The sequence below is a fragment of the Oryza brachyantha genome, chromosome 4, assembly GCF_000231095.2.
Source record: "Oryza brachyantha chromosome 4, ObraRS2, whole genome shotgun sequence".
Classification (NCBI taxonomy): Eukaryota; Viridiplantae; Streptophyta; class Magnoliopsida; order Poales; family Poaceae; genus Oryza; species Oryza brachyantha.
Genome location: NC_023166.2, coordinates 3,482,947 through 3,495,117, shown reverse-complemented (window position 1 = coordinate 3,495,117; position 12,171 = coordinate 3,482,947). Strand labels below are relative to the sequence as shown.

The window sequence follows — 12,171 nt, the reverse complement described above, 5'->3', positions numbered from 1 at the left end:
CGAAGGGGTACGTACTCTTCAAAATAATATTTAGATTTTAATTTGAACCACACATTTTATTGCATTAAGGAGAGCTTATGTAGTCCATCCAATAAAAAGAGATGCCGTGGACATTATTTCGAGTAATTTTGAAAAACTCGACGCATTAATATTTTTAGATACTACATTATGTATGTGCAATATTTCTACATTTGTACTTTTATGGTACCATGTTATCTTCGTTTTATTAACATGTCATCGTTAACTTAATAATTTTAGCTGCAATATTTTTAAATGGATAAGTTATATAGTACTACCTCCGTTTTATAACGTAAGATGTTTGATTTTTTTTTTGTAACGTTTGACCATTCGTCTTATTCAAAAATTTAGTACAAATATATAAAATAACAAGTTATGCTTAAAGTTATTTTGATAATAAAGTAAGTCACAAGCAAAATAAATGATATTTTCATAATTTTTTGAATAAGACAAATAATCAAACATTGCAACAAAAAATGTCAAACATCTTACATTAGGAAACGGAGGCAGTACTTTAATTACCTCATTTTATTAACTTTAGTTCACAATATTTTTAGAACCGGCCAATGTGGTGGGGCGGATCCAATTTTTTTTATGAAAGAATGGGCCAATTTGGAAGAAAAAAAAAGCTGATACTGTTCATCGTCCGACAACGGTGTAGCAGAAGGCTCCTGCGGATTGGGTGAAGATCAATGCCGATGGTGCCTTTGTGGTAGCAGAAAAATCCGGAGATGTAGGGGCCGTGATGAGGAATAACAAAGGTGAGTTCTTGGCGGCATCAAGTAGATTTTATCCGTGTATCTCAGATGCTACAATGTTTTGAAGTATTGGCATGTAAAAGAGCAGCAGAATTGGCTGGAGAGTTGGGAGCTACAAAAAATTTAATTGAAACTGATACACAAATTTAATTGAAACTGACTCTCTAAATACAAAGATAATACTGGGGGTGATTTTTTGGCATTTTTATGGAAAAAACAAACAATATATTTACAAACAAAAAATAATTTTTGAATAAAGATTTATATACGTATTATTAGTGATCTAAAAGCTAAAAGCTAAGGTAGAAAAATAAATTCAGCAAAAAATAACTCTAAACTCTACTCTAAATTTAAGGTTAAAAATTTAAATTTGAGCTTAGAAGTATAAAAGAAGCAAAAAGATAGAGTTGGATGGTGGCGAGCTCTGAGTTTGACCACTCAGTTCATGGACCAATGATTCAAAGAGTGAAGGAGTTTTTGAAGGATTTTGTGGATGCAAAGGTAATCTGGACTCGGCTATCGGCTAACGCCAAAGGAGTTTCTAGGCTACCCCCGAAGGAGTTCCTTCATTTCACATACATTTGGGGAGGATTCTTTCAAATCTTGGACCATATAGAGATCCGTTCTGACATCCGTATCCTCCAGTTGCGGCGACCTCATGGTAGCTCCGGCAAGGCGGCGGACACCCTGACCAATTTAGATTTAGGGATTGGGTTAGGGCAGGGGGTAAAAGAGAGGGCAAATGCTGCGAGCATGGATTCTAAACTCTCGAGGGGACATTCCCTCGTTGTATTCTCATCTATTGCATGCTATCTAAATAATTATAAAAAATATGAAACATTTGTGAAAATAGATTAATATGTCATATATTACTACATAAACATGCAAGTTAAAATATGACTTCTACAATCCATAAAAAAATAAAAAATATATTTTTGTTATGAACTGTAGAAGTCATATTATAACTTGCATGTTTGTGTAGTGATATATCACATATTAATCTATCTCTATATATTTTTTATGACTATTTAGATAGCATACAATAGACGAGGGGACGTCCTAAGAGCTTAAAACAGTTTTCCGTGATAGGTGAGGGCACCTCGTCGCCACTCAATTAGGCAGAGAGGATAGGAAGGAGGAAGGGGAGGAGGCCGGACGAGCAAGGGCATTGAGGAGGGAATGGAGCGAGGAGAATGGGCACCAGCGAGCTGGATGCTCTAGAACGACATTGATACAGGAGGAAGAATAGACACGATAATATTACGGTTCACGCATGAATCTTGATGTGATCCAAACAGTGACTAAAGTAGTAATAGTTTTGTATCAAATGTCCAATAGTTAGGTCATGTTTTTTTTGTCAGATCATTCATCGGATTTTGCGCGCACGTTTTCTAAACTGCCAAATAATTTTTTTTACAAAAGGTTTCTATATAGAAGTTGATCATTTACAGATTTTCACCAAGTAGTAGTTAATTTCATCATTAATAACACAAAATAGTTTAAAAATAGATAATCTTTTAACTTTCATCTTTATTTGACAAGAGAGAGCAACTTAGTCCCATTTAAGGGTTCACAGACAAAAAAAAATTGATACTACGCTGTTTACTACCTCCGTCCCATAATAATCTTATTTTTCGATTTCTGGACTCGACCATTTGTCTTATTTAAAAAAAATTATAAAAAACTAAAAAAATTAGTCACACATAAAATACTATTCATATTTTATCGTCTAATAACAATAAAAATATTAATCACAAAAAAATTCAAATAAGACAAAGAGTCGAAACATTGTATCTAAAACTTGAAAAATGACCTTATTTCGAGATAGATGTAGTATCATCTTGTAGCAGTTGTTACGAAATGAGGAGAGTAACTTTATCGTTTTTCAAGAGTATACTATAAGTTACTAGTCAAAGTGTATTTTTCAATATATTTTTAATTTTATACTCCCTCATTTCACAATATAACACTTTCTAGCCTTATCTAGATTAATATAGATACTAATAAATCTATACATATATAAATTATATACATTCATCAATTAATAAATTTAAGCAAAATAAGAAAATCTTACTATATAAAACGAGGTAACGACCCTTTTCATATATTCTTCTATTATGTTTTGTTTATAATGTTGCCACATGTGGTGCAAAGTACCGGTCTACAGCACAGTGTACTAGTACTAGTAGAAGTGCTCAGTCAACTGTACACATACATGACACATCTTCCTGCGGAATAAACAAATTTTCCGGAGTCGCACCGAACTTGCCGTCCGCCGCCGCCGCCGCGCGTCCGCCCCAACCCCAAATGTGACGACGCCGACGACTCGACATGGTTCTCCTCCTCCTCCCGAGGTGGATGGCCACCGCGGCGTGCTCGCCGCCGCCGCCAGGTGGTTCCTTCGCCGACCTGCTCGCGTTCCTCTTCCTCTCTCCGTGTCCCCAGCGCGCGCTCCTCGGCGCCGTCGACCTCGCCTTCGTCGTCGCGTCGCTCGTCGTCCTCATCGCCCGCTGGAGGCGGTCCCGAGGAAGCGGCGGCGGCGGCGGCGGAACGGGGGATGGACCCGAGCGGGAGGCGCTCCTGCGGAAGCCTCCGCCGTCGGCGCGGCCTTTCCGTGCCGCCGTCCGCTACGCGCTCGCGCTCGGGGCGTCGGTGGTGTTTGCGGCGGCGTCTGCCGTCCTCGTCGTGCTCGCGCTGTTTCTCCTGCCGAGCACGACGTGGCGCGTTGGGGAATCCGCCTTCCTCGCCGTCCACTTCGTCGCGCACGCCGTCGCCGCGTGGACCGTAGCGTCGGATAGGGGAGCGGCGGTGGCCGATGGCGCCCTCCCTGGTCACCTCCGCGTGTTTTGGGTCGTGACGGCCCTCGTCGGCGCGCTTTTCTCCGCTTTGGCCGCCGTCCACTGGGCCGAGGGCTCGCTGCTCTTCCCCGACGACCCCCTCGCCTTCGCCGGCCTCGCCCTCTCGCTGCCTCTGGTGTATGTAGCCATCACCTGCTCCTCCGACGATGTCTCAGGTACGTGCGGAGGCGAACCCGCTAACCATACCCACGCGGCGGCGCCCGCCACGCCGTACGACGCCGCGTCGTGGCTGTCGCGCGCGACGTTCAGTTGGATTAATCCGTTGATCTCCAAGGGCTACGCCAGTGACTCGCTCGCCGCCGACGACATCCCGCCGGTGTCACCTGGCCACCGTGCCGAGGCGTCGTACGCTCTGTTCGAGTCCAACTGGCCGGCGCAGGGGTCGCGCCACCCGGTGGGCGTCGCGCTGTGGCTGTCCTTCTGGCCGCGCGTCGTATTGACGGCGGCACTCGGCCTTGTGCGCCTCGGGGCCATGTACGTTGGCCCGTCGCTCATCAACCATTTCGTCGACTTCATCCTCCACGGCGGCACGGCGTGGGAGGGCCTCCGGCTAGTCGCCATCCTTTTCGCAGGAAAGGCGGTCCAGACGCTGGCCTCGCACCACTACAACTTCCAGGGTCAGCTGCTGGGGATGCGCATCCGCGGCGCGCTGCTCACGGCGCTGTACCGCAAGTCGCTGCGTCTCTCCACTGGCGCTCGCCGCGCGCACGGCTCCGGCGCCATCGTCAACTACATGCAGGTGGACGCCGGGACGGTGTCCTACACCATGCACGGGCTCCACGGACTTTGGCTGATGCCGCTGCAGATCGTGGTGGCGCTTGTCCTGCTGTACGCCTACCTCGGCCCCTCCGTGCTCATGACGCTCGCCGTGATCACCGCGGTCACCGTGATCACCGCGTTCGCCAACAAGCTCAACTTGGCCTATCAGCTCAAGTTCCTTGGCGTCCGGGACAGTCGCATCAAGGCCATCACCGAGATGCTGAACCACATGCGCGTGATCAAGCTGCAGGCCTGGGAGGAGAAGTTCGGTGGCAAGGTGCGAGAACTCCGGCAGACTGAGATGGGGTGGCTGACCAAGATCGTTCTCTTCATGTGCGCCAACAATGTGGTGTTCTCAAGTGGCCCTCTTGCCATGACCGTGCTCGTCTTCGGGACATACCTTGCTGCCGGAGGAGAGCTAGACGCTGGCAAGGTGTTCACAGCCACTGCTTTTTTCTCAATGCTCGAGGGTCCTATGCACAACTTCCCGCAGACGATCGTGATGTGTATGCAGGCGTTTGTGTCACTTGGCAGGCTGAACAAGTTCCTGTCTGATGCTGAGATTGACAGCACGGCTGTGGAGCGCATTGATAGTAGTGCCGAGGATGCAGCAGCCGTGAAGGTACAGAATGGAGTGTTTGCGTGGGATGTGCCAGTCGATAGTGCAGATGATGGCCGTCAGGGCCATGGTGCAGAGAATGGCCGAGAGGAGGCGCCAACTATGGACACGGTGCTGAATGGGATCGAGGTAGAGGTGAGGAAGGGTGAGCTAGCGGCGGTGGTTGGGACAGTGGGCTCCGGCAAGTCATCCTTGCTGTCCTGCATCATGGGAGAAATGCACAAGATCTCCGGCACGGTGTGTGTACTTATCGCAAATTTACCATTATATTCTGCTAAGAAACTGTGAAGTGAAGTCTTTTTTGATAGTTTTACGAAAACCAGTAAAATCCAGTTGATGCTCCCCAATGAGTTCCCTGCTGTAACAGTTAATTCTTCCTTTAAATCTACAATATTCCTTAATTTAGCTTCTCTTTTGTAAGCTCACAGAAGATTTTGGGGTTATTTCCCCAGAAATTAGGTTGATATGAACTTTCCTAGTCCACTCAACTTGCCTTTGGCCTTCTGTGTTCAGCATTCTTTGGATTCAGCCACAATATATAAAGAGAAATTGGTTCCTTGACATTCTAAGTTTGTGATTTTACATTTGTATCACTAGAAGTTGTAAGTACACTTTCGTACCAACGGAATTTTACACTGTTTCTTTACTTGCCATTTCTTTCTGGCACCTGAGGTGTGTCTATCAATGTTAATTATGAATAAACTACCCTCTAGCTAAAAACTGAAGACGAGCGCGTCAAACAGATCATCAAATGATGGCAGGCAAACCCTGTTGTCAATCCCCTTTGCAGTCATTTTCCTTTTTTCTAATATGATTATAACTATGTAAAATTGTTCTGTATTTGATACAGGTTAGCATATGTGGAAGCACGGCTTGTGTTGCTCAGACTGCTTGGATCCAGAATGGAACCATTCAAGAGAACATTTTATTTGGACAACCAATGCATTCAGAGAAATACATGGAGGTGATACGTGCTTGTTGCCTAGAGAAAGATTTAGAAATGATGGAATTTGGAGACAAGACTGAAATAGGAGAGAGGGGGATCAACCTCAGTGGTGGCCAGAAACAACGCATCCAGCTTGCTAGAGCAGTTTATCAAGATTGTGATATATATCTGCTTGATGATATCTTTAGTGCAGTTGATGCTCACACTGGTTCAGCTATCTTCAAGGTAAATTCTAATTTATATTTTATATTCTTGTACTATTTGGTTATTTATTGAGTTGATTAAAATTCTGAACAAATGCAAAAAGAACCAAATTAAAATTAACTCGTGGAAGGAACTTGTAATGAAGATTTACAGAGAAATGCCATTGACAAATGTCTACACCCCCATCTTTTCGCCTTTTCTTCTGCTTATATGCCAAAATTTGAATTTTCAACCTTAAATTTAGAGTTAATTTTGAGGTTATTTGAACTTTATTTATTAGCATTGGCTTTTAGTTCACTAAGAACACGTATATAAAAGTTTTATTCATAAATTATTTCTCATTTGCAAATATGCCTTCTTTTTTATGAAAAACCCAAACAATCACTCCCTAGGTCTAAGAAATGTTATCGACGACTGCGAGTTCTATGAAATATCATCGTACAAAAACTTTGCCTAAGAAATGTCATCATCTTAGAGTTTTATCCATTGCGTGACGTTATATACATTGTTCATATTGTAGCAGTTAACGGAGGACTACTGATGGAATCCTAACGGAGATAGACATTTCTTAGTCAAATTCATTTGTACGATGTTATTTTGTAGAACTTGCACTCGTCAATGGTATTTTATAGAATTATATGTTTGTCAATGACATTTTTTAGGTTTTCTCTTTACAAATATCTAATGAAAGTTGAGAGGTAATAGAAATGAGAAAAGATCAAATATGGAAGGTCGAATTTTTTGAAAGACAAGGAGAATGAGACATTCTTATCAAATTCTAAAATAAATTTCAACATTCTACAAACAAAAGGAATATGGTATTATCATTTTTCGACAAAATGGAATATTAGAAGGAATGTAGTGATTAAAATGTGTTTACAATTGTCCTCGCCCGATATGACTTTATGTTTGAACATTTCAGATCCCATTTAGTTTACTTATCTATCAACCTTTCTTTATGTAGCATAGAAAAGATGATTTACATTAATAATAGAAACACAAAAAAATATCCTATGTAGCACATAATAGATAAATTATATTTTATCAAAAAAGTAATTGAAAAGTAATGAAACTTATACTCAAACTTCCGTGTTGTGTAAGGAGGATACACAAAAAAGTTATTTATTATTTTTTAAACTTATAATACAATAAATTAACTGTTCTGTATTGTTTTAAGGGCATGTTGGGCATTTGTGGGAAAAAAAAACCCAGGCCAATGATATATTGTTAAAACAATTGTTAAACTCGACAGTATATTTTATAAAGTGGCAGTGTCAGTGGCATGTTGAATTGGGACAAACTCAGTGGCACAGAATAGATTTTTCTCTTGATTTCGTTAACTAAAAGGAACCTTGGATTACAACCTGTACGTTTTCAGTAGGAATGGCTGGAAAGTGTATTAATGTGGAATTTAATTTACAACATGATGGACCAGTGGCCTATTTGCTTTCCCAATATTATTTGCTTTTTAATTGTTTCCTTATTAGTACGATGTCTTGAAAGTTAATTCTGAAACAAATATGGACCTGTAGCTAGTGTTAACCCTGTTTTTTAGCAGTACTCTAACTGTTAGCTTTTTCTACAGGAATGTCTGAAGGGTATACTTAAGAAGAAGACTGTTTTGCTTGTGACTCACCAAGTGGATTTCTTAAAAAATGTGGATACAGTATTTGTAAGTTCTATCTTCAAACTGTCTTGTTACATTTGGATGGAATAGGGTAGTCGGCATGTTTTTGTTGCAGAAATGAACTCTGAAATATTGTGAATCATTTATTCATATTAATCAGTACCAGGTAGAACAAAAATTAATTTGACAGTATATACTACTACTAACTTAGGTTGTTCTTAAGTTTCGTTTAGATATCAGCATATGCCATGTTTCTGATATGATGACAATACACCATGGACTGATATCATTTACATATAACTCAAATTTAACAATATTAACTTGTTTTTGAACAGGTAATGAAAGACGGGGTAGTCATTCAGTCTGGGAGCTACAGCCAGTTACTGATATCATGCCCGGATTTTTCAGCTCTCGTTTCTGCTCACCATAGTTCGATGGAGATGCCAGGGGCAACAGAACAAACCTCTGATGATCAGACCACTGTGTATCCTCAGGCCACCACCGCATCACCAAAAACACCTGCCAGGTCCAAATCTAGTAATGGTACCAGTGTTGCACCGAGCAAAGAAGCAGGTTCATCCAAACTGATCCAGGAGGAAGAAAAGGAGAGTGGCCGAGTAAGTTGGCAAGTGTACAAGCTATACATAACAGAGGCTTGGGGTTGGTGGGGAGTTCTGGTCATTTTAGCTGTGACAGTGCTCTCAGAGGGCTCCAGTATGGCTAGTAACTACTGGCTCTCATATGAAACATCTGGGGGCACAATATTTGACACTTCTGTTTTTCTTGGTGTTTACGTTTCGATAGTTGCTGCTTCAATTGCATGCGACGCAATCAGTACTCTTTTCGTGACATTCTTGGGGTTTAAGTCAGCCCAGGTCTTTTTTACCAAGATGTTTGACAGCATTCTACGAGCTCCAATGTCATTTTTTGACACCACTCCTTCTGGGAGGATATTAAGCCGGGTATGTCTTGTGCAGACGTAGAATTTAATTTGTTTCACAGCATATACACTATCATTTTCTGAAGCATTATTGCCCTCTTTTTTTTCAGGCATCAGCAGACCAAATGAAAATTGACACTGCCCTTGTATTCTATGTTGGTTTTGCTCTGTCAATGTGCATTTCCGTACTAAGCAGCATTGCTGTTACTTGTCAGGTTGCATGGCCATCAGTCATAGCAGTACTTCCACTAGTGCTTTTAAACATTTGGTACCGGGTATGATTCAACTATAACCATGCATATCAGAGGACTGAAACAATTTCATACTACTTAGCATCATATAACAACCATATTGCATTATATTAACAAGTATGATTTCTTTCATTTCTTCATGTTTTTCAGAATCATTACATTACAACCTCTCGAGAGTTAACTCGTCTTCAAGGAGTAACAAGGGCACCAGTTATTGATCACTTCTCAGAAACTTTTTTGGGCGCTCCAACAGTAAGGTGCTTTAGGAAGGAAGATGAGTTTTACCAAATAAACTTGGACAGAATCAATTCGAATCTGCGCATGTCCTTTCATAATTATGCAGCTAATGAGTGGCTGGGTTTTCGACTGGAGTTGATTGGCACACTTCTACTGTCTATAACTGCTTTTCTCATGATCAGCTTGCCTAGCAAATTCATCAAAAAAGGTATTCTTAAAAATATTGTGTAGCCAAGTACTCTCTGCGTCCATTTTTATTTGACGCCATAGTTTTTTGGTCATACGTTTGACCATTCGGCTTATTCAAGATTTACATAATCATTAATTATTTTGTTGTTATCTGATTTATTTATAAATCGCTCTAAGCATAACTTATAATTCTGAATAGTTGCACAATATTTTTGAGTAAGATGAACGGTCACACGTAAATCTAAAAGTCAACAATGCCAAATAAAAAAAACCAGAGGGAGTATTTATACTGGTCCCATTTGGTAGAAAACAGTCAAATTGTTGACTCCTCATATTTTATTGTCTATATCTTAGGAATAAATTGGTTTGTTCCCTTGAACACAATTTTGAATTGTTAAGAGAAAAGAATCTTGTCTTTAGTGCTGAAGTTATATTAGAATGTATACCAATTGTCATCTAAGTCATTTAAGAAGAATATAGAAATAAATGAATAATTCTTAGTGAGTTTTATCACTGGTTAGAATTGGATAGCATGGCTTGTTTTGAATCTATGAATGTCTAAATTTGAGATGTTCTGGATAGTTCAGTCCGAATAGAAGCAACGATTAAGCTGTCTCTAAATGGCCATTCATATTAAAGAGCTGCTAATATATGTTATCTGTTTAATTCTTTGTGACCTTCAAACAAATCACATCATTGATTTGTACTGTTTCTGGTGCAGAGTTCGTCGGCATGTCCCTTTCGTATGGTTTATCTCTCAACTCATTGGTGTACTATACAATTTCCATAAGCTGTATGCTAGAGAATGATATGGTTGCCGTTGAAAGGGTGAATCAGTACAGTACTCTTCCTTCTGAAGCAGCATGGGAAGTGGCAGATTGTCTTCCCTCACCAAATTGGCCTAGCAAAGGAGATATTGACATTAAAGATCTGAAGGTGAGAAATTTCATGCTCCTTCATTGAACTCATTACCCCCCTAAACTGTAATTAATAGAAGTCAGCCGTATCAGCATTATTATTTTCTTATTCCCGAAAATAATATCCTTTTCAGGTTAGGTATCGATCAAACACACCTCTAATCTTGAAGGGTATTACTATCAACATTAACAGTGGAGAAAAGATAGGACTTGTGGGTAGGACTGGCAGTGGAAAGTCAACTTTTGTTCAGGCTTTGTTCAGGCTTGTGGAGCCTGCAGAAGGCCACATCATCATTGATGGAGTAGATATTTGCACTTTGGGTCTTCATGATCTCAGGTCTCGCTTTGGTGTGATTCCTCAAGAACCTGTGCTCTTTGAAGGAACCATAAGAAGTAACATTGACCCAATTGGGCAGTATTCTGAGGATGAGATATGGCAGGTAATATTCTGGTTACAGCCTCTGTATGTTTCGATATGAGGATTTTGTCTTGCAACCTTTTGTTTCTATCAAGACTAACATATCTATTCCTCTGCAGGCCCTTGAGCGTTGTCAGCTAAAAGATATAGTAGCTGCAAAACCAGAGAAGCTTGATGCACTAGGTATGCTTTGTAGTTGAACATCATTTTTCTTCCAGTTGCTAAAGTTATTATTGCAACGTATTTTCTGTTTGGCTGTTCCATGTAGTTGCCGATATGGGGGAGAACTGGAGTGTGGGACAGAAGCAGCTTCTCTGTTTTGGCCGTGTCATTCTGAAGCGCAGCCGGATCTTGTTCATGGATGAGGCGACCGCTTCTGTTGATTCTCAAACAGATGCAACTATACAGAGGATAATCCGAGAGGAATTCATTGATTGTACGGTCATCAGCATTGCGCACCGCATACCAACTGTCATGGACAGCGATAGAGTTCTGGTGTTGGATGCAGGTAACTATCTATAGTTTTACGAGAATCGCTAACAAAATCCTGAGGGAAATTCTCTAATGATGAGATTTTGCACTTTTATTCAAGCTCGGTATGTGTTCCTCTTTTCAGGGTTAGTGAAGGAATTTGATGCACCGTCTAAGTTGATGGGGAGGCCTTCACTTTTTGGAGCAATGGTTCAGGAGTACGCAAATCGCTCTTACAGCACAGAGGCGAGCGATTGATGACATGGACATCATTAGTCATAGATACAAGGCATACAAGATATATATAGAACTAAAAATACTAACTACTGGAAAAATAAACTCTAGATGAAACCTTTGGAACTTTGGAGAGATTATGTGTTGTATTCCCATGTTGTCTCTTGATACGTCGTCTGTGCATCGCGATTTAGTAGTTGCTCTTTGATCAACACGAAAGGGTCGAAATTGCATTTGCTGTTACTGTTTGTAGTACATAAAGTCTTACATCTTACACACGAGATATTGAAACTTCAAAGGAGAAATGTTTGCTCTCTGACATTCCATTTTGGATCGGTAACTTCAATCTTACCTAGTTCTATAGCATCTTGATCTTTCGTTTTGAAGTTCTGATCGTTGGTAAATGCTGAGTCTGTCCTTGTCGACATCATTTTTGTTCTGACACTCTATAGGAAACAACCCAACTGAACAACCCTTTTTCGTGGGTTGGTTTGTGGCTAAAAATTGACAGAGAAAGATTAGAAGATAATAGGAAACTTATGTTTGAGAACATGACTGAAGCAAAAATTTCCCTCCTGTTATAAATATTAACGTGCGTGAATTTAAGTCAAACTTTTGAAACTTTAACCATCAATATTTTATTTGTATTATATCCATTTCAAAATAAGACCATCTTTCTCATCTCTTGTTTGTCCCAAATAACTTTATTTTTGAGCAATCATTAT

The 12,171-nt window shown here is 40.7% G+C and overlaps 1 protein-coding gene across 1 annotated transcript; it reads left to right on the top strand.

Moving 5' to 3' along the window:
* Window positions 1-3,059: 3,059 nt before the first annotated feature.
* Window positions 3,060-11,801, top strand: LOC102709921 (ABC transporter C family member 4-like). Its single transcript, XM_006653136.3, has 11 exons — window positions 3,060-5,249; window positions 5,863-6,183; window positions 7,748-7,834; window positions 8,125-8,751; window positions 8,840-9,004; window positions 9,131-9,425; window positions 10,128-10,342; window positions 10,458-10,763; window positions 10,861-10,924; window positions 11,010-11,249; window positions 11,358-11,801. Exons 1-11 carry the CDS (start codon window positions 3,108-3,110, stop codon window positions 11,468-11,470), a joined length of 4,575 nt encoding a protein of 1,524 aa, XP_006653199.2. The 5' UTR covers window positions 3,060-3,107; the 3' UTR covers window positions 11,471-11,801.
* Window positions 11,802-12,171: the final 370 nt, after the last annotated feature.

Coding starts and splice junctions, on each gene's coding strand:
- LOC102709921 (XM_006653136.3), top strand. CDS start 3,108: ATGGTTCTCCTCCTCCTCCCGAGGTGGATGGCCACCGCGGCGTGCTCG. Junction 6,184..7,747: donor CTGGTTCAGCTATCTTCAAG/GTAAATTCTAAT, acceptor CTTTTTCTACAG/GAATGTCTGAAGGGTATACT. Junction 10,925..11,009: donor AGAGAAGCTTGATGCACTAG/GTATGCTTTGTA, acceptor TGTTCCATGTAG/TTGCCGATATGGGGGAGAAC.